Source organism: Cotesia typhae, unplaced genomic scaffold (assembly GCF_013202065.1).
Source record: "Cotesia typhae breed Kobodo isofemale line unplaced genomic scaffold, CoteBio_Ctyphae contig_27, whole genome shotgun sequence".
NCBI classification, from domain to species: domain Eukaryota; kingdom Metazoa; phylum Arthropoda; class Insecta; order Hymenoptera; family Braconidae; genus Cotesia; species Cotesia typhae.
The window spans coordinates 3012005-3038231 of NW_027423733.1; the positions used below are offsets into that span (position 1 = coordinate 3012005).

The following is a 26227-nucleotide window of genomic DNA, read 5'->3' on the forward strand; positions in this document are numbered from 1 at the left end:
GTTTCAACCAAGTCTTCGTCACGTTCACTACTATTATATATAGATGTATATATGTAGCATTTTATTTTTCATTTGATCGACTTTGAGCAATTTCAATGTGACGTTCGTGATGACGTTGCTCAATGGCAGATTAAAAAATATCCGTCAGTAATTTATGTGTCTCTTATGTACGCAATAAAATTTCGTGTATTAATGGGTGTAATGTCTCAAGAGAATAAAGATGGCAGTTGGATGATCAAGTACATGCGGGGGGTACACTAGTTCTTCCTTGATGAAGTGCAATGCACTGTACTACATTTGCAAATAGTTTGTGAAAGTAACTTATATACATATAATCCCAAGCATTCTATTTGTATTTCTCACTGTCTTTTTTATTTTCAATTTCATTTCACATACATCTTTTATTTTCATCCTATAGTCTTCATTTGCACTTTTCGTATGTGTGTTTCTACTATCCTGAGGGAAATAAAATTATTGGTAAAACTTGTGTAAGTTCATCTTTTTTGATAAACTAGATTTTCAATGGATTAATATTTGTGAAAAGTTTTAATTTTTAAATATTTAATTTTTTTCAATGTTTTTTTCAGCGTATTACATTTGTGTGTGCATGTAAGTAAATCTCTCATGACTTCTGAACGGCTGAACCGATCAATTTCAAAAACTAATCAGCTCTTGACCTTAAGAAACCACCTTGATCGCTACCGGTCTGGTCAAAATCGGTTGATTTGTTCGTGAGATATCGTTGTCGAAAAAAATAAAAAAAATAAAGTTTTTTTTCAAATTTTTTATGAAATTTTCAGTCTGATCAGTTCGCGCTCGAAAATTCTTTAGAAACTTGAAAAACTGCGTTGAGTGCCGTAAGCCGCGAGAAAATCGGTTGATTTATTTAAGAGTTATTGCGGTTTGAAAATTCCAAAAATAGTGTTCTATAAAACAGTTCTATCAGACTTTTGAGCTCTTTGAGCTCAAAAGCATATAACAGCCATTAGTCCAGTCGGTAGGGTAATATTAGGCCGTTTGTTAACGACTTCTAATGCAAATGGGGTAAATTGAAAAAATTTTTTTTAAAAGCTTTGAATAAAAATATCTTAGAAACTACGCAAAAGTAGTCAGGACACGCTGCGTATGAAATTTAAGGGGGATAGCCACTGTAAAATTTCGGAAAAAAAATTTTTTTTTTTTTTTCATTAAACTGAAGTTTATATATTCAAAATTATGTATTTCAAATTTTATAGAAAAATTCCGAATAGTTTTCGAGTTATAGTCATTTTTATAAGAGCGCGTCGATTGACCGTTTTACGCGCGGCGCTTCGACGAAAACGTCGCCTGCTCGCTCCGTCTTTGATTCGTACGGGTTGGCGATTGTTTTCCCTCACGATTGTCAACCGTTACAATTATTTGACTTTTAACGTATATTTTTTCTTATTGTTGAGATACTGTACCTCATAGTTTAGTTGTTTTGTATGAATACACACTCGTTCTTTAATTTATTGAGTTTCTTAGTGTACTCGTTATTGTTTACTTACTTATTTTTTTAAATCTTCTGATCTTTTTTTTTTTGTTTATTTAACAAAAAAATTTGTTAAATAATGGATCGTAAACAAAGTAAAGTTATTAAAAACGAAAGAAAACTGCCAAACGACAGGAAAAAATTTAATCGACCGCTCAACAGATATGAAACTGAAAAAATACTGGCTCTCAACGACGTGATAGTGCTTCCAAGAGGAAATTATCACAAAAATCTGATTGTACAATTGATTCGAGTATTAGCTACAAAATTATAAATTTTTTTCGATATTTAATTTACTAAGTGGCTGTGTATCGTGTAAAAAGTGTGGTGGTGATGTAAACTTTACTGAGACAAGTATTCGAGGATTAGGTTTTAAACTAGTTGTGAATTGCAAAAATGTGATCCAGTTTTGATAAATTCATGTCCACTCATCAAGAATGCGTATGAAATTAATCGCCGTTTCATCTTTGCAATGCGGATAATTGGTATTGGGTTATCTGGAGCTGAAAGATTTTGTGCTTTCATGGATTTACCACGACCAATGTTCCATAGCTTTTACGATCGTCTGGTCACACAAATCAGAAATGCAGCTAGAAACTGTTGTGATTTAGTGTTGAAAAAAGCTGCTAAAGAAGAAATCCAAGAAACCTGCAAGCATTTAAAATCCAATGACATTCCTGGAATTTCTGTCTCCGGTGACGGTAGTTGGAAGAAAGAGGGTTTAAATCTTCATTTGGTATATCTTCTCTAATTGGTTACTTCACTGGCAAAATCGTAGATGTAAGTATGAAATCCAGTTATTGTAAGATGTGTGCGCTAATGAGCTCAAAAAAGGAACAGCTGAATACGATCAATTTATGCAAGACCATGCTCTAGACTGTCCAATAAACCATGAAAATTCTTCTGGACAAATGGAGGTAGATGGAATAAAAGAGATGTTTATGCGATCAGAGTTATTACATAACGTTAAGTATGTAAACTATATAGGTGATGGTGACACTAAAACGTATAAAAATATTTGTGATGCTAAACCGTATGGGGACATGGTGAAGATAAAAAAAAGGAATGTATTAATCACGTGCAAAAACGAATGGGCAGTCGACTAAGGGCTTTGAAGAAGCAACGAACTAACAAGAAGACAAAAACAGGAAAAGAAGAAAATACACAGAAAAGTTTAGGTGGGAAAGGTCGATTAACGGACAAAGCAATTAATGAATTTACAAAGTATTATGGTTTAGCAATCAGACGTCATTCTAATGATGTTGATGAGATGTATAATGCTATTTGGCAAACATTTTATCACAAGTTTTCATCACCCAAAGATCCGCAGCATTTTCTTTGTCCTGAAGGTGCAAATTCGTGGTGTCAATTTCAAAAAGCTGTGGCAACAAATACTTTGGACTCATTAGTTGAAAAACCACCACTTCCTGCAGATATTGCGGAAGCTTTAATACCGATTTATGAAGATCTATCGAATCCAGAGTTATTGGAACGATGTGTCGGTGGGTTTACACAAAATAATAATGAAAGCTTCAATGCATTAGTGTGGCAGCTCGCCCCAAAAACAAATTCTTCTTATTCCCTTATTGTTGAAATAGCTTTATATATTTCAACAATTACATTCAATGATGGGGCTCTAGCAACTCTGAAGATATTAGAGAATCTCGATGTTAAAGTAGGACCAACACTCTACTCATACTGCGCTGAGCGCGACGCTACTCGGGTTAAAGCTGCTGAAAGCCGCATGGAAACGGCCAGTAAAAAAATAAAAAAGTCAAGGTCAATACTAAAGATAAGGAGGAAGAACCCTCATATGGCCCAGGACTTGATAGTTTGATGTGAGTATGAATATTTTGTGAAAGACTAGATTTTAAAGTTGCGAGAATCTTCTTAAAACTTTACTCGCGTTTTTCTCAAAACGACTTTTTCAAACTTTCCGGTACTGTAACTTTCGTAAATATGAACCGATTCTCAATTTTTTTGTTTCCCCGTATTCGTCTACTTAGTGGCTATCGTCGCACGTAGGGGATTTTGAAAATTTTAATTTTTAAAATTTTTTAAGGCTGTTTGAGTCCAAAAAATGGAGGAAAAAAGACGAAAAAATTTTCAATATGGCGCCATTTTTTCTCAAATCAAAATTTTCAAAATCCCCTACGTGCGACGATAGCGACATTCCTATAGATTAAAATGCCGTTTGGTTTTTTTGTTTCAGATAATCCGTTTTTGAGTTACAGTACCGGCAATGGAGGGGGAAATTTTTTTGGTGCTCTACAAAAATGTTTATAACTTTGTGATAACAAAATATTTTTGAATAAAAATTTAGGAGAATTATCCTCAACATATACTTTATAAAACAAAAAAAACCCGATCCCCAAATTCCTTTATTATCCTAGTAAAAAAAATTCCCGAAAATTGCCTATTTTTTCCAGCGTCACAGTGGCTATCCCCCTTAACGAGTTAAATAAAGAACAAAATGAGCCAAACCCGATCGGCTGCCTAATTTTAAAACATAGTAAGGGGCAAATTTTTCAAAATGGATTTTTTAGCATTTTTCGTACTACTAGAGTCGTGTGAACATAATTCAATTGACATTATTCAATAATCCACTTTCATCGTATAAATATCAAAATAGATAAACCTAGTAAATGCTTTATTTTTTTAATTTGACAAATTTAGACACAGTAAAATTTACAACAATTTTAAAAACCTGATAAGTCATATGTATTTTGCTTTCGATTTTTTTCGTGTAAATGTCAACCTAGTAAGTGCAATTTTTTTCCAATTAAACAAATTTAAATCAAAGTAACGCTTGTAACATTCTCATAAACCATATATGCTGCACATATCTTCTTGCTTTTAAATTTTTCATAAATCCAGTATACTCTATTTATAAATACGTATCGAAAATGAGATTATCGACCATAGATAATTATTCTGCAGTAGTTAATGTTTTTACCTTATGTACCTTACGTACGTTTGCTGCCCCGGTCTTCTAAAGGTCGTGCTACTCCCGGTATTCAGCATATTAAGATGGCATCTTTTATATTTGTCAGTTTCAGTCGGAACATACTAATCCCTTCATTTGGTGAGAAATAGATGCTCATGAAGTAGATTGTGGGGGTTTGAATCCAGACAAAACCTGCTTCACTTCCGCTGTTGTTGGTGGTAACGTTTTTTGTGTTCATAATCCAAATTGCTGCCATGCCAGGTTCGTCTACGAACCATGTTCTATTTTGGAGGTTTAGATATTGCTCGCAGATGAAGCAAACGTCGACCTGCTCTTCGAAGACACGCTGGCGCAATAGGTTTTGCACCAGAGCGCACTTATTCAGGTTCTCTTGTAGTACGCGCGTCATTTCTGCCCTCTCATAGCTTCGGCAAGTGCGGTGCGTAATGCCTTACAAGCTCCGGAGCAAGAAATATGACACAGGCCATCTTGAGCTTCTTTGTCCGGTGTAAAGAGGAAGCAGTTTGGCAACATTTGCTTCTGTTCGGTCCAGTACAGTTTCCCGTTTGGTGCCCAAAACCAAGGCATTTAAAGCATCAGGTTACTTTAGCAACTGGGCGTATGCGACAGTTAACGGTATTCGATTTTTATACGGGCCTTGTCAAGGATCTTGATCGCGCTAGCCTCGTCTATCTTGCAGAAGGCTGCCCGATTGCCTCGTGGTGTGGATTTTGTCAAATTCACGCGTTTTATCTTCAGGCTGTTGGTGAAGTCACGTTTGAGTGCTTCACGGACGTCGCTCTCGGTAGAGACTTCATCCAAGTCAAGGATCTCGAACATTGTTTTTGGTGTGAGCGTTTTGGCCGTACCGATGTTAGCAATTGCTGTTTTTATCGTAGCCGTAAAAATAGCAGTGTCTTCAGTCTTGCGACCCATTTCTAGAAGAACGCCCCCGCGCTTTGTTTCTTTGATAGACTTGATGTCTACTCCAGTCTCTGTCGGATTAACCTTGGCCTTGATTTCCTTGAGGAGATTGGTGTACGTTCGCCGTTCAGCTGGTTGGACAATCACAGCTTTTGTTCTTGTCTTCTTCCTACTCGGTTTCTTAGAGCCACCCTTACTTGGATGGTTTTGGGCTTTAGTAGATTGTGCCGCTGGCTCCTGTTTTGTTTCCTTCTTTTTCTTTTGCCGAGTCACTTTGGTCCAGGTAGCGTCCCGGGCTGTCTTTTTCTGTGCTGGCTTGTCAATTGCTTAGGAAGGGCTGGGCGTGGACATCAGCCTCTTCTTGTTGTGCTCCTTTCCTTGCTATCGCGGTTTCTCAGGAGTGACCAAAAGTGGCTGTGGTTTTGTGGTCATCTACGGAGATGTTTGAGTGGTTGTCGCCGACGTCATTGGTGATTTGTTAGTCAGCCTATATGCCGCTCTAATGGACGTAACCAATTTTCTGATTTCATGATGGAAATTTCTTTTGTCCTTGATGAAATCAACTGACTCTTCGATTTTGCTACCGAGCCGTTCCATTGGCAATTGTTGGCCGGTGACGGTCGATGAAGAGTTGATCTTTTCTCGGTAAGCATGAGTATTGACGGGAGCAATAGGTTCTCCACTCTTTATAGAAACGTTGCTCGGCTGTCCGTTCTCTTCCATCTGAGCTGCTCCTTGTAGCATTTATAGACAGCGGAGCCATGGGGTCCAGCCCGCTGTCCAAAAGGTCGCTTGATAATGACAAGTTCAGGCCCGTTTGCGCGCCTTCCTTCGCCGGCACTGAGGTATCCATCCTCTGTACTGTAAACGATGTTTGAAAATCCTGAAACATTTCCATATCGTTTTGTAGCTAAATTTTAGTCCACCCCGAGTATTTTATTTCCTCGGTACCCGATATATCTGGCGGGCTAATCAGAATTGTATTGTTCACTCGACCTTTTGTGGATGATACAATTTCGAGTCACCTCTGTCATCTTGTGACTTTTACGATAGCCTTCACACTTTCAAATCGATAATTAATGCATGATTTAACCACTAAAAAGTCAATCATTTAAGATTGAATTTTCAGCGGTTGAATTGCTCTGGAGTTATTTAATTTTTGTCAAGATCCTGTGTCCTGACATGCGTCCTCAACAATTTTAAATCTCCTCATAACAAAGCATATGTCATGCCCAGTAATAGGCTGTTCAAGACCTATCATACAAGCCTAAACTGACTCTGGCACCTCTCAAGCCCAAAGATAGGTTTTTCAGGACCTACCACGTATATCTGAATCGACTCTGGCGTTACAAGCTATTTTCATCTCAACAATTCAGTTTTTTTAAGGAGCTCTTACAGGCCTCACAACCTGGAACTCCTCTGAAATCAAATCAGCCCTAATTTTCATACAGTCCATTATGCTTTCAAACCTATTACGCTATCCAGACCGATTTCTAAAACCAATCAATTACAATGAGATATTCGATTCACAGAGAACATATTGAACGAGCTATAATCATTGCCTGCACGAGCCAATAGTCCAATTACATCTGGAAAGGCATTAAATCTCCAATCATCATCAGGAATTTACCTGGCACATATCAACGTCGCAAGCTGCAGATCCTCCAGCATAAATCATCAACAATCCTTCTACATTATCATCTTGGATTCACCAGCACCAGATAAATTTATTGTCATTGAATTGCTCAATTAAATTTCGAATTAATACGTTGCATTAAAAGAAAGCAATCAAACAGATCTAGATTTGAAATTTAGTTGGAGTATCATTTTGACTTGCACAGATGCCCAATTCTATCAAATCGGCATGCACTTTTTATCCATATAATTATTCTGGCTAATATTGATTGTAACTTTCAATGTGCAATCATTATAACATTCCTGTGTCTTTCTTACAAAAATGAATACTAATTGATATGAAAAAAAAATTTGTAATGAGCATTGAAAGTTTCAGTTAAAGCAATTGCAGGTCTCATAGGTGAAGAAATCTGCCTAGTATATAAACATAACCAATAGAATTAAAAATTTGTTTTAAACAAATGACAATCAAGTAGAATAAATTTAGTTACAATAAAAATTCATTATTCAAGTCAAAAAAATGTAGGTTCCGGATGAGTAATCACAACCATATCATAGACTAAAACCTTCTCCGAAACACGCTGCATCTTATGGTATAGGTATTATTTCGCTCGGTTCAGTAGTTTTTCCAGTATAACCGGACAATTATTAAAAACAATCAGCGCAGACTACAGCGACTCAGATTTTTAGATTTTTAACTTTTTTTAATGTAAAAAGCCGATGGCCAGAGACTAAATAATATAAGGATTCATGCTAATCTTATGACAGATGGGAAACTACAGTGAAAAAAAGATATTTGACAGCCTACATTAACACACGCTAGGGGGCGCAAAAATTATTTTTACATAAGCTATAGCTTGAAGGAGAAAGTTTGCCGGCAGAAATGTTTTAAATTAAAATTGTCAATTTTTATTATATTTACAAAAAACAATGAAATCTGAACAAAAACAGTTTGACTTTGAAAAAATCGCGCCAAGTCCACGTTCACAAGACTATCAAGAAAAATACATTTTTTTTCTTTACTAAAAGATATAAAATTAAAAATTAAAAAATCCACGTAACCGATATGATTGTTCGTATGTGATTTTTGGAAATTAAAAAAAAATTTGTTGTAAATTTAATAATAAAAAAAAAAAAAACAATTTTGGAACGTATTTGGTGTGCGTCATTGTGTACTTCAAATTTTTTTAAGTTCTTGTAGATAGATTCTACGAATTCCATGAAAAGTGAAATATTTTGCGATTACGCACATTAAATACATTCAAAAATGGTTGATGAGATTGTGATTATTTAACGTAACCTTTATTAATATACATTGATAATTAATGAAAATACAGTCAATAGACATAGTGTAAAATCCTGGATTCCTATATAGGGAACTATATGGGAATCCAGGTACCATATAAATTTTGTGATAGAAATAGTATAAAAATGATGTACATTCAATAATCATGATATTGATCAGTCCTTTGTGTACTGTATTCCGGTATGTCGTCAGTAAATATGTCACAAATAAGTTCTAAACATTGTTTTCGTCAATTAAAATTTCATCCGGTTTAAAATTCTGATTAACTTGGAAACTGTCATTCCTTAGCAATCACTTAAAATTTGGACATTGATAAATAAAATTTCATAATCTTTCTTAAATAGTTTTAAATTTGTTATTGAATTTCTTTTTTAGTCAATAAATTAAGGTATTTATCATTGTTATTAATATTATTTTATAAAAAATGAATTTTCTTTATTTGAGAAATCTACTTTCATTTTGGTTACCGAATGGTCTTTTTTTTTTTTATACAGCACCCACTTATGTTTTACATCATGAATCGTGTGAAAATTGAATTTTTTTAACTTCTTCTGTAGTAAATTACTCTTCGAAAATAATTATTACGTGGAGAAATGAAAATTCGTTTGTCATAATCATACTTTGAATCGTAGAAATTTTTAAAAAGTCCCTAAAAAACCAATTGTAGGATGCAAGTTAATGTAATGGCTACATGCTAATAATCATGTGTATAGTTCATATTGATGAAGTGAGAACAAAAGAAAAAAATACTCAAGTGAGATAATTCCAACAAAAATTAATAAAATTTTATACTTAGACGTTAATAGCGTGAGGTAAATGGTAATTTCATATTTTCAATTGTAGCGTGCAAACGCGTACTCCACTATAATTAGTAAACTCAGCAATTTAGAGTAAAAAAAACTTTTACACGTATCGTGAAAAAAGTTTTATAAAAAAATTTTAGTTATGCTGGTGTATTTTGTATTCATATCTATTTTCATGGATAATAACGATGCTGAGAAAGCGGTAATAATTTTATTTAGAAATTATTTCTTAAGTATGGTTTATCGGAACACGTAGGCAATTAGAAGTCCATGAACCCCTACAAAAACTTTGTATTTTTTTTATCTTGATAATGTTAATAATTTGTGTTTTGTGTAAAATAACAATTGTTTCCACCAATTAATATTAATTGGGTTTTGTAAAACTAAGATAACGTGAGATAAATTTATTTCCAATAATATCCAATTATTTTATATTTAATTTTATCATTACTTCGACGTGTATATATTTGCAAATAAATCAAGATAATCTGGAAACTTTGACTGTATCATCATTAATGAAATTAAATTATTAATTTATAACACATAACTATTAACTTATTTTTCATTTCTTATTAAGAGAAAATTTCTTGTAAAATAGGATTTGAGCACTGCAAAAAACAAGGACGTTTCAAATTCCCGCTAAGAAAAATTGAAAATTTTTTTGAATTTGGTAAGTTATTGGTTTTACCCAGTTTTTCAAAAATGGAGTTTTAATCAGATCTCGACGTTTTGAGGTCCAAGAAAGTTGTGTGTGTGTGTGTGTGTGTGTGTGTAAACCTTTTATAACTTCTGAACGGCTTAATCGATCGTGACCAAACTTTTTGACATTTTAAAGAGTATTGTTGTCATTACAATTTTTGAAAATTTGAATCAATTCGGTTCGCTAGATTTTGAGAAGTCTTAAAACAAAATTTTTGAAAAATCGTTTTTTAAAATAACTTCTAAATGACTTTATCGATAAATCCCAAAAACTAATCAGCTCTTAACCTTGGAAAACCACGTCGATCACCGCCAAGATGGTCAACATCGGTTGATTCGTTTGTGATTTATCAAAAACAACAAATTTCAAAGATAGTGTTTTTTTCTACATAACTTCGACATTTCTTTTTAGATCATTTTTAATGAAAAAAATAATTATCAGAGCTCAAAAAACCACATCGATATCTCGACTAGAACTTTCGTGAAGCATGTCGAAAAATCAGTTCGGGGCGAAGTTGGTTTTCCGAACGTAGGCTAGCCCAATTCTGATCTCATTTGTTTTAAATTAGGCAAGCCGAACATCGGTATGCCAAAAGAATTCCACATTCGGATGTAATCTCGTAATAGTTTGGCACTGCCTAAGTTCGGCATATCATGGATTGCCAAACTGGATGAAATAACGGTAGCCAAAGGATTACCAAAGTTTGGTTTTCCAAGCTCGGACTTATTTAGGCAAAACTGAGGCAATACCTAAGTTCGGTATGCCATGCATTGCTAAACTGGTACGAGATAGCGGTAACCAAAAACTTATTGAACAGTAACTAAAAGCATTCCAAAGCTTCGTCTATTAAAATCGAACTTGATTAGGTAAGTCTGTGGCAAGTCCTCACTTAGATATAATATCAGAATTCCTAACGCGATTGTTGCAACGGTAACCGAATGTTTGCCGAAGTGTCAGGCTTATAAGTATCTTGAGGCAAGAGATCGCTCATCATTACCGTAGCGTCACGGTATGGTATAGGGCTCTCGTGCGTCGGGTACAGTGTTCGAGTCTCGCGTTTGACATGTAAAATTCTTAATAATTATTAATTATCATTACTCTTAGGGCTAGTGTGAGGTAAATTAAAGTGTTGTGTGTGACTAATGTATCTAATTCCATCATCTCCTTCCCCCTTAACTCATAAAATGTACCAATCAAAAAAACTTCTTCATGGTAAGAAAATCTCTAAAAAGCGAAAAAAAATAACCGAAAATATTAAAAAAATAATACTACATAAAAGAAAAAAAAATTTTTTTTGAAGTTATACTTCTTTTGGTGCGTTGGAGAAAATTGATGAGGGTGAATTTTTATGATGCGCGCGCACACCGACTCCCAAATTTAACAGTATGAAATTAGTTCTAGGTGGCATGAAAGTCGATAGCTATGTTCAAGTTGTATATTCTAGTATTTTTGTACTTAAAAGTTCTAAGTTAGAATAGGGATGCACGATTCCAAAAGAAAAATCGATCTCGAGAATCGCGATAAATTTTATCGAAAGAATTGATCCTTGATAAAATCGAGTGTGAAAAAATCGATCCACTGATAATCGATCGTTTGAATGAAGGCGTAATTTTCAAGTTTAAAGAATTCCATATCATTATAATGAACTAATTTAAAAATTAATATGGCTTATACTAATGCATTTTCAATTATTAAAATAGACATTTCTTCTAGATTGAAAATAATATTTTATTGCACTTAATAAAAGTGAATTATAATTTTTTTACTAAATGCTTTCTAATATTTAAATGAGTTAATTAATTATTAATTAAATTGATTTAATTAAATATTAATACTGCTATTAAATATTAATCAAATAAAAAGTATTATTAGTTAAATGTATATTTTAATAAAAAAATAAATATTTTTTTCTAGTTTCAAAAAGAATAATAAAATTATTAAAAGAAAGTAAAATTAAGTTTTTCTTATTAGAAATACCATTCCGCTGTTGGTAGGGATTTAAGGAACAATATTTGCTGTAAATGGTCAGCATTTAATCGATTTCTGATAGCATTGGTAATATGACTAGCAATAGAAAAAAGTCTTTCACACGGGACAGAAGTTGCAGGAATCGTGAGGTGTTCTAAGGCTATCGATGATAAAACTGGTGCAGATTTTTTTTCTCGGTTCAAAACTCAATTGCGTTTTCATCTTCTTGATAAGGACTACCCGGGAAAAAATGATCAGACCTGATCAGACATGAACAGGCATGAGTCTTCAGCCCTGATCAGACATGAAAAATGACCATGCCTGATCAGGCATGAATTGACCTGATCAGGCCTGATCAGACATGGTCAGGTCTGAAAACCCATTACTATTTTTAATTAATTATTTTGCTTAATTTTATGGTTGTAGTACTTGATAGAGTCGTACGCAATTCTCTATAATAAAATAAAATAAAAAAAAAAATAATTACATATTATTGTAAGGATGTAACACCAGCGGTCAACCATCCAACTACCAACCATGCTCAATGCTGTTTAACTCTGGTGTTATCCGTTTGCCTTGAATTTCCCGCCTGCTGTGCTGCTATATTAGATGTAACAATTCTATGAAGTACATAGAGTATCGAATAAGTTTATGATAAATATAATGTTAAAATTGGTTTTATAATATATTTTGATAGTCCTAATTTATTTATGTAACCGAATCTCATTATAATATCACATTTATTTAAATAATATAATAAGTAATGATTTTCATATTAGGCAGGAGCAGAGCAGACCATAACATCCCATAGAAAATGTAATAAATTTTTTATTTCAAAATTATTTAAATAAACGTAATGTTAAAAAAATAATTTTGCACTTTTTGTGATGACCAAAAATTTTTTTCGTCAAAAAGAAAAATTTTTATCATATCTCTGACTATAGTCAGAGAGGAACAGTCATAAACAGGCATGGTCAGACATGAATAGACATGAACAGGTATGAACAGGCCTGAGCGTATTTAACACTTCAGACATGAACAGGCATGGACAGGTCTGATCAGGCATGGAGAGGTCTGATCAGGCATGGACAGGCCTGAACGTATTTAACACTTTAGACATGAACAGACATGAGCAGGCATGGATAGGTCTGGTCAGGCATGGACAGGCCTGATCAGGCCTGAGCGTATTTAGTACTCCAGATATGAGCAGGCATGAACAGAACTGATCAGGCATGATCATGTATAACTTCAGGCCTGGTCATACATGAACAGGCATGATCAGGTCTAATTTCAGGCCTGATCATACATGAACAGGCATGGTCAGGTCTGATCATTTTTTCCCGGGTATCGATAAATTTTTTTTTCTAATACGATTATAAAAATTTTCAATGACACAGAATTTATTAGATATTTCACCTTATTTGTATTTTATTTATATAGTAAATGAGTTAAAAAATTACACTTGTTGATTTGAATAATTTCTATAAGTGGGATTTTTTCTCATTTTAACTGCTACAATTAATTTGTTATAATATTTAAAAAAAATTTTATCTCAATTGTAGAATTAAGTTTTTAAATTACTTAAAAAATACTTTCTTTCAAAATTCCCGGTCATCGTCGCCATTTTATTTTTAGACGATCGACTCCGACTCTGAAGAATCGATATGTCGATTCAACTTGCTCTGAAGAATCGATCTAAATAATCGAATCGACAACAGGAAAAGATCGATTCTAGTAAGAATCGATTTTGAATCGTGCATCCCTAAGTTAGAACACGTGTTTCGTTACAGTATAATCAAACAGTGTGAATAAATAAACGTTATTTTGGTGTTTTTATTAAATCAATTTTATACACGACGGTGATAGTATATACTAATAATTTATTAGTACACATGTATATATATATATATATATATATATATATATATATATATATATATATATATATATATATATATATATATATATATATATATATATATATATAAATTGAATATTAGTGATAAAACTGATTTAAATAAACTATTTTGAGTGCATTTATAGATTTAAGGTTGATTGTCGGTATGTATAATTTATTTATATCATTAATCAAAAATTATTACGTTATTATTATTTAAAAAATAATTTTTTTATGATTTATTTTATTTCTGATACATTAATAAGTTTTAAGTATAAATAAAAAAAATTAATTTATTTTCTATACATGTTTATATAAACCCTAAATACTGAGTGTTCATACTGTTTTTGATCTTAACTATTCGTTAAATTTGATTTATTGATCTTTTAATTATTTTTTTTATATTCTTATTATAACAAACAAATTTTATTAAGTAACTCTAAAAATTACGAGCACTCAGCTTAACATGAGATATTTATATAAACATATATTTTCAATTTATTCAAGTAGTAGTTGAAATAATCGAAAATAAATTCTAATAAATAAACTTAAATGAATTTTAATAAATAAATTTAAAATTTAAATCAACTTATAAAAAATATTATAAATAATTTTCTATACGAATTCATATCTATCTACCTATGATCTTTTGCAGGTTTCTCTGAAACTAATAGTACTACATCGTTAAATTTCAATTTCTGTTTAAGTTTCCGAGATGTCTGAAGATATTACTCAAAAAAATGCACAATACTGTAAATAATATTATGCTCGAAAAAAATCTGCAAATCAGGGGGTAGTAAAAAAAAAAACTAACTCTGAAAAGTGTCGACAGTATAGACAACGACAAAAATTGTTCAAACAACAATTCCAATCTGAGAACGACGTTATTCATACTCCATCAACATCAAGTTTGCAAATGACGTTTGAACCTCAGCCTATCGGCACAGGTAAAAATTTAAATAATTGGAAAATCAGAGTTATAATTAGACATATATAATGAGATTATATAGTTTTATTTAATTAGTTAATTAAAATTAAATTATTTATTTAAATTATCGTTAACTATGAAATAATTTAATCTTTATAAAATAAAATTTTAATTAAATTATTCAATTCTAAGTTCTGGATTTAGTTCAATTATGTTACATTTAATTATTTAATAAAATAATTAAATTTAACATAATATTGATAATTAAAAATATTACGACACAATGCAACTTATAATGTTGATAAGTACATTAATCATAATTTTCACTCACTTCCAGATTCAATTTCGTCCACTTCAGTACACAACACTCACAACTTCTTAGAATCACGTTTTGTAACTATTCAAGAAGCTGAAACTAAATGTCCACATGGGATCCGATTATTTAATACAAATGAAGCTGTAACAAGATATAATAGTAAAATTTTAAATCTTGCACAAGAAAAGACAATCTCAATAGCGAAAGATGTATTCACTGGTTGTACTTCGGCAGAGCAAACTACTTCCTTCCGTCAAAAACTACACAAAATGTCATTAATTGATACTGGAGGATTACCTTACGAAACTGTATTTGTGGTAAACGTCTTCTATATGATAACAACAAATATAGACGTGTCTGATGGCTTAGCAAATGAGGCTGTTGGTAGACTAGTTTATATAGAATATAATGGTGATAGAGACGTAAATGTTGCGTGGCTTGAGTTCCCAAACTCATTGAAGATTGGTCAAAAAATTCGACGAAAAGTCGCTGGACATGTAGCTGCGCATCAAATTAGTAAAACAGCAGTGCCTATCACGAGAAGATCTTCGACTATTTCTCTAAATAACAGTAAAACGACTAATGTTAAACGTTCGCATTTACCTTTAGTTTGTGCCTGTGCAACAACTATTCATAAGTCGCAAGGGAGTACATACCCTGAAATTGTCTATGAATATGATAAAACACATCCCTTATCATTAGTTTATGTCGCTTTATCACGCATTACAAGTGTCGATGGGTTATACATCACTACAAGAGATAATGTATAAAATGATAAAAAAATGATAAAACATTTTTTCATGGACGAAGACCTTCAACTGCAGTCGCTAATCTGCGAACTGAATTTCAACGACTCTCGAATAATCGTTTGATTACTATCAAGGACGATATCTTAAATTTCATTAGCCAAAGAAAAGGATTGACAGTGTATACTTTCAACTGTCAAAGTTTACGCGCTCACTCCATTGACTTAAATGATTCAGTTATACAAAAATCACAGATTTTGATGTTAAATGAAACTTGGCTGGATGACACTGAATCAGTTAGCATACCACATTTTAATTGCATCGTTCAATATAAACGATCAAATCATCGAGCTGGAGGAGTTGCTATTTATCACAATGCAAACGATACTACAAATATTATTACTCCTTGCATTGATACCACAGTCAGGCAGTCCGAATTTGTAAGTTCATCAAAGTCGACCGTAGGTGAATTTTGTGTAGCGGAGTATGTAATGGAAGATGGTCATAAAATTGTTTTAGTTGCAATTTATATTTCTCCAAATCAAAAAATTGAAGACATTATTTATTTTTTGAAAAGAACATTATTTCCATTCACAACAATTGGAGCATCTTATATGGGTAAAAATGAGGATAAGTTACCTATGATTTTGAGTGGAGACTTTAATATAAACTTTAATTCAAAGACTTCTGAGCCACTGATAAAATTTTTTAATGACGATTTAAATCTATCAATTAATAGTGACACTTCAGTTTGAACAACACGGCATGGCACCACTATTGATGGTGTATTTACAAGTTACTTATCTACAGTTTCAACAAGACTATTTATATCATATTTTAGCTACCACAAACCTCTTGTTACTCACGTCCCTATTCAGTCACTACGAGAAGAATCTACAAGTATAAAATAGTTTATTTAAAATATTTATAAATATATTTAATTCATAGTCATAATGATTGTATATTTTTACTATGTAGTCATATTTTCACGTAAATAAAGTCATATTTTCACGTAAATAAAACGTTTTTCATTTAAATGTAATCTTTTTAATTAATTTTAGTATAATATTTATCGTTAATCACCACTGAATTTTAGTTATTTTTTTTCTATACGCCAAAGAAGTATAACTTCTAACGCGTGTACATGAGTACACACACTCTTTTTTTTTTTACTCACTTAATATTTAAAAAATTTTGTCCTTAAGTCAATGTTTATACTTATATTTTGAAAGTAAATTACAAAAATCAGCATGCATTTTTATTAATTTTTACTTTATAATAAAAATAGCTAAAAACAAAGAAAGGATTAAATTTGAATTCTTCTGTGCGAATTCGGTTTCCGAATTGTTGCCTAGTAAGTCAGCCAAATTCGGGCCAAATGAGGCTTAGATAGTCACCAGCAAGTGTGGTATCCAAACCACCGCCTGTCGGAAACCAAGTTAGACCCAAAATCGCGACTGCGTTACTTTCGGGGCGTGGGCCAACTTTGGCTTCTTGATTCGGCGCGAGCTTGGAACTGGGCATGCCTAATTCGGAACGAACCACCGCCGAGCTTAAATTTTTGGTCGGGTTACAAAACGTATATGAATATTAAATTTTTTCTATCAAATTACGCTACGCACCATGGTATTTCTAAGAGCCAGATTTATAAGAATATAACAAATATTTGTATACTTTCAATCACCTAATAGTAATTTGAGTTTCAATATTTTGTTTTAACCTCACAAAAAATTGGATTAAATCAAATGACAAAAAATGCGTGTAAATTTAAAAATTTTTTTTTATCGAAAACTGACCCACGGTTTGGTAAAATTACAATCTGAGTAGATTAATTACATGAATTTTGTAAAATTACAACTCATCTTAGTAAGTTTCCAAACAATATTTTGGTAGATTACTCAAATTTTTATGTATATTGTATTTCCCAACTATACTGATTTATAATTTTACTAAAATTATTTTTTGTAAAAAATTTGTAATTTTACTGAAATTTTCAACAGTGTAGTATTATTCGCTTCAGTTTTGAGTGTTTAGTCTTTTTAGTCAAAAAAGTCATGATGGATTATTTAAACTGTTTGTAGAATATTGAATTTCATTGTATACTATCGCTGACTGTTGATTACTCTATAGTAACATAACTTTAATCATACTGAGCGTAATTTCTTTTATCCTTCAATCTTTCGGCACTTAACCAAGGAACCTCTAATCGTAAGAAGGAGATGTAAAATTTTTGACTCCTGATTTAAAAGAGTGCTCGATATATAGGTCACTGTTTGGATCAGTGATTATTAAATTTTTTCGATTGGATTTGTTGTTGAGAAAAAAATTTCAGGAATAACACAGAAGTAATACTTTTAGTATAATTTTAAAAATTCAACACTTATTTCTACACCAACGTCTTGTATTTAACTATATGGTCGTTTCATTTATCGGCATATATAAATATGGTACCTGTCTTGTTGTTTTTACTTTTGGTTGGATTTACGTATCGGAATTGAATAAATATAACTTGGTAGCAGAATATTTCACAAACGGACATCTCAAAGCCCTTCACACTTCATTACTATATATTTTTTGGTAGAACACAACTAAAATTATTCAAACCTTGGCAGTATTAATAAGTTATTACACAACATCTACGAAAGGTACGATTCTATCTTTAATGACACAGTAAATTTTATCAAATTCACGGATTGTTAATAGCACAAAAATTGAACTAAATTGAAAAGTTAAAATTAAGAGAATAATGTGTGTGTGTGTGTGTGTGTGTGTGTGTGTGTGTGTGTGTGTGTGTGTGTGTAAACCTCCCATATCTTATGAACGACTTTACCGATTTCATCGTGGTTGGCCCATTTGAAAAAACATGAACGAACTTGGATTTTGAATACAATTTTGACCGATTCCGATAGATGGATTTCAAGATATCTCAAAAAAACCTTGAAAAAATTTGAGAAAAATTTTTGCTTTCAAGTTGCTTTTTTGGAATAACTTTTAAACGGCTCAGTCGATTATCTCCAAAAACTAATCAGCTCTTGATCTTGAAAAATCACGTCAATTGCCGCTTGACCAGTCAAAATCGGTTAATTCGTTCAAAAGATATCGTGAACGAAAGAAAACCGAAAAAAGTGTTTTTTTCGGAAGTACTCCTAAATTTTAACGTTCGATCAATGCGAACTTAAAAATTCTTTACGGGGCTTAAAAAAGGGCGTTGAATGCTGCCAGCCACTTGAAAATCAGTTCATTCATTGGAAAGTTATTAAAAGTTGTACATTAAAAACGATGTTTAATCAAACTTCTATCAGACACATGCAGTAATGCTGTGAAGAGGGAAAGAACAGGAGATAAGGTGATTATTGAACTACTGATATTTGACATCAATGAGTTACCTGAGGGGTATTATCACGTTATCACGATTCATCTGAAAAAATTTTGGGTACTCAATGACGCACGCCAAGTACGCCTAAAAAATTGTTTTTATTTGTTAAATTTATCACAAAATTTTTTCAATTATGAAAGATCATAACGGCTACTTGGTCTGTTTTTTTTTTTTTATTTTACATCTTTTTGTAAAAGAATAATTTCTCCTTGGCATTTTTGTAAATCAAGAGTTGTGAACGTGTACTTGGCGTAATTTTTTACAGTGGAGCTGTTTTTGTTCGGATTTTACATCTTTTTGTGAAAATTTCTCCTTTTGACGTGATGAGCACTCGATTTTCGAAACACGAGGTAAAACCAATGACTTTACGATTTTTGAAAATCTTCGATTTTCTTAACGGATAGTTAAAAAAATCATCAACCCAGTAAACAATATGATGTCTTTAGAGGTTCTTGATGAACTCCTATTTAAGATTTGGACGTCGTAATTTTTAACGGAATGGTGTCTCTAAGACGTCTTGAGGACGTCGAATGCGCCACTTTAAGAGTAATATAAGACTTCCACAAATATTCTCAAAGAGATCTTTTTTCTGAGTTCAAAAAAAAAAGAGAGCTTACAGAAGTTAGAATTAGGAAGTCTTTTTGAGTTCAAAAAAAAGATGTCTTGCAGAAATCCGAATTAAGAGCTCTTTATGACTTCAAATAAAAGAGTACTTATAGTAGTCAGAATTGAGAGCTCTTTCTGATTTCATATAGAAAATTTGCAGAATATTATTATTATAAATTAATAAATATTATTTATTCATGCTATAAATTTATTAATATTAATTGTTAAATTATTATTGTTGTTATGTAATACTCATAAAAATTATAATAATAATATTGATTTTCAGTCATTTTGTGACTTAATTTAAGTAATTTTTTATCATTTAGTCGCCATCCTTTCGTCCACAAAGTCAGTATTTTTTTTGATACTCCTTGACAAACAAGATGCATGTAATCCACTGGAAATTGAGACACCATACCAACACCAATATCTTCAAAATCTGATTTTCCTAAATGATGATCTTCATTTAAACGATTTATAAAATTCGAGTCAGTGCGTAATGGTGCATCCATATCAAGAAATAACATTCGATGGTCACTATATTCTCCTTCTTGAATGCACTTACCGCAACCATAAAAACCACCATGACCTTTTGTGTAGGTTACAAAAGCTCTCGCTGGTGAATCACAAATGACAGCCCTTATAATTACTTTAAATTTATGACTATCATACTCGAAACCTTCCTCTCTCAGATTGTTGTACTCATTAATGAAATCTTGAAGAAATTCATTAGTCATTTGGTTTGTTCAGTCCATGGTATATACCAATAACGAATGGTACAGAGACTTTTGGAAAAATTTCTCCCAGTATAGGATACAGTTATCGTTTTGAACTCTTCGATATTGGCAAACCATCAATGTGTATACTAATCTGGATAATATCTGTAATCTGTTTTATATCGACAATTTTTAATTGATCAATTAATCCTTCTTTCAGTCCATAGTGGAAATATTCTCCTGGTGCAACCTCACGAATAGTAGTATCTGTAGGAGTATCAATTAAGGTACGACTGTCATTTGGAAGACTTTTTAACTCTTCTATTGACTCCACATTTCTAATAATTTTTAGTAAAGCACTTGATCCAGCTTGAGTAATGTTAAATTCGCATTTCCATTGAGCTAATTGTTTGGTTAAAGGAATTGGTACTTCGATATCACAATTATTATTATTATTATTATAAGTGATAGAAGTTGTAGTAGTTGTTGCTGTTACTGTTGATGTTGTTTTTGTTGTTGTACAATGAGAATTATCATTATTATCTATGTAAGTCTTTAAAGAGATATCGGTTACGGTATTATCTAAATGAATCGACTGTAAACTGAAATCATCACTGTCATAATTATTGTCGTTGTTCATTACACTGTTATTAATAACTGGATCATTATCAAACGAAGTATCAACCGATGCTTTTGCACGTGCAGTCTCCAAAATTGCCTGCTCACAGCGTTTTTTCAATCTTCGATTTTTCTGACTCTTAGACAGTTCACTGAATCTTTTTCTTTCAGACATCTTGAGAAAAAAATATTTTAAATAAAAAAAAAAATCATAATTTATATTTATTTTTTGGATAAATGTATACGTTACCTTTAAAATCGAATGATTTCTCAAATTTATCACTGATAAAAACATGAAATATCATACACAGTCAAATATTAATTAGCTAAGAATATGCACTTACATTATTTTTAGAACTTTTAATTTACAAATTACGAAATCACTGGTTATAAATAATTAATTGATTTCACTAAATTAAAGTTTTGCAATTCGACGCTGAATGTAAACAGAAAACGTACCATACACTTATAGGTTATATTAAAACAGAGATAAAAAATAAAATTTCTATCGTTGTGCGCATGCGCCAATACAATTCAATCCTACCTCAGCAAAAAGACCTCTGAAAGAGTTCATATTCATGACATCTTACGAAGTCAGAAAAAAGACCTCTTAAAAAGCTCAGATTATTGATGTTTTATGAGTTCAGTAAGTAAACTACTTGAAGAGCTCATATTTTAGAAGTCTTACAAAGTTTGTCAAAAGATTTCCTGTCGACTTCTTGATTAAGAGTTCTGATTGATGAATTCGTTAAGACATCATATTTAGACTTCTTATGGACGTCTTTGAAAAGACTTCTTCCAGAAGTCTTTCTGATTTGGATGCTGACTGGGAAAGTAAATTTAAGATTTTTTTTAGAAATTATATTTACATTGAAATTTTTTCTTAATTACAATTTCCGCCATTTAGAAATACAAAAATTACATATTTCATACAAAACGTTGCATTTGTTCTTTCGTTTTTTACATTCTCACAGAGTATTTAAAATTTGTCCCTTGTAGAGACTGATAAAAATGGATTTATCAACCATATACATAGGCAGGCTTAGTAGAGGATTCTACTAATAATTTACTAACAAATAGTTGTTACATACATAATATCTCGCATTTTTTGTTACAATCACATCTTTTACGCTCTTATTCTCGTTGTACTTCACTGTAAAGAGAGAATGATAATAATTACATCAAAGGAAAAAAACAGAAGTAGAGAAAAAAATTACTTACTGATCATCATATTATTCACCATGTAATAAGTCACCGTACAATATTTTGCAAGTTTTTCGTGCTTGGTATATATAACCTATACTCGATATCATTAAGGGTAGCCAGTAATTGTTGCGCATGATAATTTCCATCGTTTGTTAACTGCGGCAATTTTTCATAATTCATTGTCTTAATCATATTATTATTCAAATTAACACTCGAGAAATTAATAGCCTTATCAGCAAACGAAACAAAATAATGTGATTTAAAATTGATAGTAAATTTTGATTTGTACCTGGAAACACTTAAATGACTTACTGTACGTAATTTTAGTCGACTTATAACGATACAAGTCATACAAATAGTGTATGTACATCGGTATTAACAAATAATAATTATTATTTTAGTATAGCATCCTTCCCCTTCAAGGAATAAGGTTATAAATATAATAATAAAATTTTGATTGAAATTTTGAAAATTGAATTTTCGCGCGCTATTTGGAATAAAAATGAATAATTTTCTTAATAACTAATAATTTAGCATCCTTTTCTAAACAGGAAGAATTATAATTGCTATTATTATTATTGCAATAATGATAATAAAATTTCACATGAATTTTTAACTTTAAAATTTCCCGTGTTTTTTGAAATTATAACTACAATAATTTATATTAGTCGTCGCGATGTGTTTACTCAAAATTCCTTCGACTGAGGGCCGGATGTTAGATTAATTAAATAATAATCTTCATAACTATAACAATAATAATAATAATAATAATAATAATAATAATAATAATAATAATAATAATAATAATAATAATAATAATAATAATAATAATAATAATAATAATAATAATAATAATAATATCTCTTATATGAACAACGTGGCACTAAAAGAGGCCTGTCAGGTTGCAAGGAGAACCTGATAGTGGATCGATGCGTCTTACAAGATGCGATCTACTATCAACGCAACCTGTCAATGGCTTGGATTGACTATCGCAAGGCATTTGACTCAACTCCACATGAGTTGATTTTATATCTACTCAAATGCCTGGGAGTCAATCCCGAAATAGTGGAATGTATTCGGCGTACAATGCAGCTCTGGCGAACGCGATTTCACATTGGAAGTGGAAACGCATTGCACGTAACCGGAGTTGTAGAGTACAAACGAGGGGTCTTCCAAGGCGATTCCTTGAGCCCTCTGCTGTTTTGCATTTCACTGCTGCCTATATCTGTTGTTCTCCGTAAAACTCATGGGTACTCTGTGGGGCCTCCGGGTGATCGAAACTATTCGATTACCCATCTGCTTTACATGGATGATCTGAAGTTGTATAGCGCTGATAAAGATCATCTACAAGCGGCCCTCAACATCGTAGCAGAGTACACACGAGATGTCGGAATGTCTTTTGGGTTGGACAAGTGTGCGGTCGTACATCTGGCGAGGGGTAAGTGCTCTGATACTGGTGATGATGTCGAATTAGTGGATGGGAGCGTCTTAAGCCAATTAGACGCCGGGGAGTTGTATAGATATCTAGGAATGGAAGAGCACCGCATGCATGCGGTCTCTGAAGTCCGAACAACTCTCCAGAGCGAGTATGTTAGGAGACTCCGGAAAATTTGGTCCTCCGAACTTTCCGGCAAAAACAAAGTCTCAGCTACTAACATGCTCGCTGTCCCAGTCTTACTATACTCTTTCGGTGTCCTGAAATGGACCCGAAAGGATTTACGAGATCTCGACATCAAAACCCGTAAGATCATTAATATGAATCGGAGCATGCACCCCAATTCATCAGTCGCCAGATTATACCTCTCCCGGTCCATCGGTGGGAGAGGTTTGCAGAGTTTGGAGCGGCTTCACGACCGTTTGGTCCTGGGTTTAACTCACGAAGTTGTCAATTTCACTGCAGACGAGGATGACTTTCTTATGCAAATTGTACATAAACATGAAAATGCGCATAAGGGGTCATTCTTGTATAAGGCAGCAATATATGCGGCAAGAACCCTTGGTCTTGGAGAAATAAACGCTCTTATGGAACTCCGAAAGGAGGAATTTAAGAGCGTCATCAGGAACGCCGAGGAAAAACTACTCCTTGGCGAACTGATGGACAAGTCCATGCACAGCGTGTTCTTTAAACACGTGCGTGATCATGGCTTGTCCATCCAGCTGACGTTTTCCTTCTTAAAGTCAGCGGGCCTGATGTCCGAGACTGAAGGGTTCATATTTGCCTGCCAAGATGGTGTCATTAACACTCTTGAGTACCGTAGCAAGGTGCTCCAGGTGCAGCTTCCGGACACGTCCTGTAGGAGGTGTAGACAACATCCGGAGACGCTTATGCACCTTTTGTCGGCATGTCCAGTGCTGGCGAGAGGTGCATATATCCAGCGTCACAATGCTGCCCTGAGAGTACTGTACTACTATCTTCGTCATTGCTACGGTATTGACGTGACACCAGTGCTGCCTTATTTGCCAGGAGATATTCCCCAGGTTGTTGAGAATGACAGTTGCAAAATTTATTGGAACATGCCATTTGCAACAACCCGGCGGATAGATCACAACAAACCTGATATTGTGCTCTTCGACAAGGCCACTCGTGACATTTATGTCATTGAGTTCTCGGCCCCGGCTGAATACAACATCTCAGCCAAAGAAGAGCACAAAAGACAAATATATCAGGATCTCCTGTTTGAAATTGGCAAACTTTACCCAGGTTACCGTGTCAAGCTTGTCGTCCTGATTGTTGGCGTCCTAGGAGGGATGAAACAGTCTTTTGTATCCTCACTTGCCAAAGTTCCAGCTTGCTCATCAAAAGCTGAGTTCTTGGCAGTTAGGATGCAGAAGGCTGTTTTACTTGGTTCTCTCCGTCTCTTAAGGGAAATGACTTTAGCCTGCTGTGATCACTAACCGCCTTGTTGTGCGGAGTGGTCCAGCAGTAACGGATGGAGCTCAGGCTGGGCCCTCGGAGAATCGGACTCCGGGGATAACCCCCCTGAGCATTTAATAACAAAATAATAATAATATCTCTATAACAATAATTATGATAAAGACAGAAATATACAAGTATTAAAGTTATATATAATAGTTATATATAAAGTTATATATATAGTTATATATTATATATATAAGTTATATATTATAGTTATATATAAAGTTATATATTATAAAATATATAAGTATTATTATTAAAAACAATAAAATAATAAAAAGTTTTCTAAAATAAAGTTGTGTTAATTATTTTACAAATACATGTAAAGAAATAGTGAATGAATTTAAATTCAAAATAACAGCTTAATTTTTCAGACATGCCAGGTGCATCTAGAAGCAATACAGCTTACAGCTGGGCATGTATTAGGATTATGTATGAGTACAATAAATTTGAATTAATTTTAATATAATATTTAAAATGAATTCAAATTCGCGCCTTTCTGGCACATAGTGACACCTGCTGGATACATTTAGAAGTATCCCAGTTCAAAGCTGAGAAAGTAATGAAAACAATTCACACTATACATTTACATCAAATATCTACAACAAATATTCATTATTATAACAACTTTAAATAGTGATAACAATAATATTATTAATAACAATAAAAAGAATCATGAAAATCAAACGTTAAATAGAATAAAATTACAATTTTAAATAGACTAGATTTGAATTAACCGCCTATTTTATCAAACTTTCAATGGGAATGAACAACTCTGATACTATACAGTAGTATACTATTCTAACAAAATGGAATGTACCAACTTGAAAATAAAAAAATCTGGAGCAGAGTAACTATCCGGAGAGGATCTCAGGCGTCAAATGGAAACGGACTAACTCTCATACTCGAAGTGGTATACTATTCGCAGAAAATTGAACAGTACCAACTTCGAAATAAAAAATTCGACCGAAATTAGTAAAATCTCTCGTAGTATCGTAAAACGGGGGAGCGAAAATTTTATAAATTAAGATAACGCTAAAAAATTAAAAAAACTATATAATTATTGCTGTTTTATAGAAAGAACTAATAATTAAACTATTCAAAGCGC

At 32.6% G+C, this 26227-nt stretch overlaps 2 protein-coding genes across 2 annotated transcripts; both read right to left on the bottom strand.

Moving 5' to 3' along the window:
* Positions 1–16550: 16550 nt before the first annotated feature.
* On the bottom strand, positions 16551–20399 carry LOC141525694 (uncharacterized). Its single transcript, XM_074240258.1, has 2 exons — positions 20043–20399; positions 16551–16574 (listed from the first exon to the last, which is right to left on the bottom strand). The coding sequence occupies exons 1-2, from the start codon at positions 20397–20399 to the stop codon at positions 16551–16553; spliced, it is 381 nt and encodes a 126-aa protein (XP_074096359.1).
* An 82-nt stretch (positions 20400–20481) lies between these two features.
* On the bottom strand, positions 20482–21817 carry LOC141525695 (uncharacterized). Its single transcript, XM_074240259.1, has 2 exons — positions 21247–21817; positions 20482–21171 (listed from the first exon to the last, which is right to left on the bottom strand). The coding sequence occupies exons 1-2, from the start codon at positions 21289–21291 to the stop codon at positions 20482–20484; spliced, it is 735 nt and encodes a 244-aa protein (XP_074096360.1). The 5' UTR covers positions 21292–21817.
* Positions 21818–26227: the final 4410 nt, after the last annotated feature.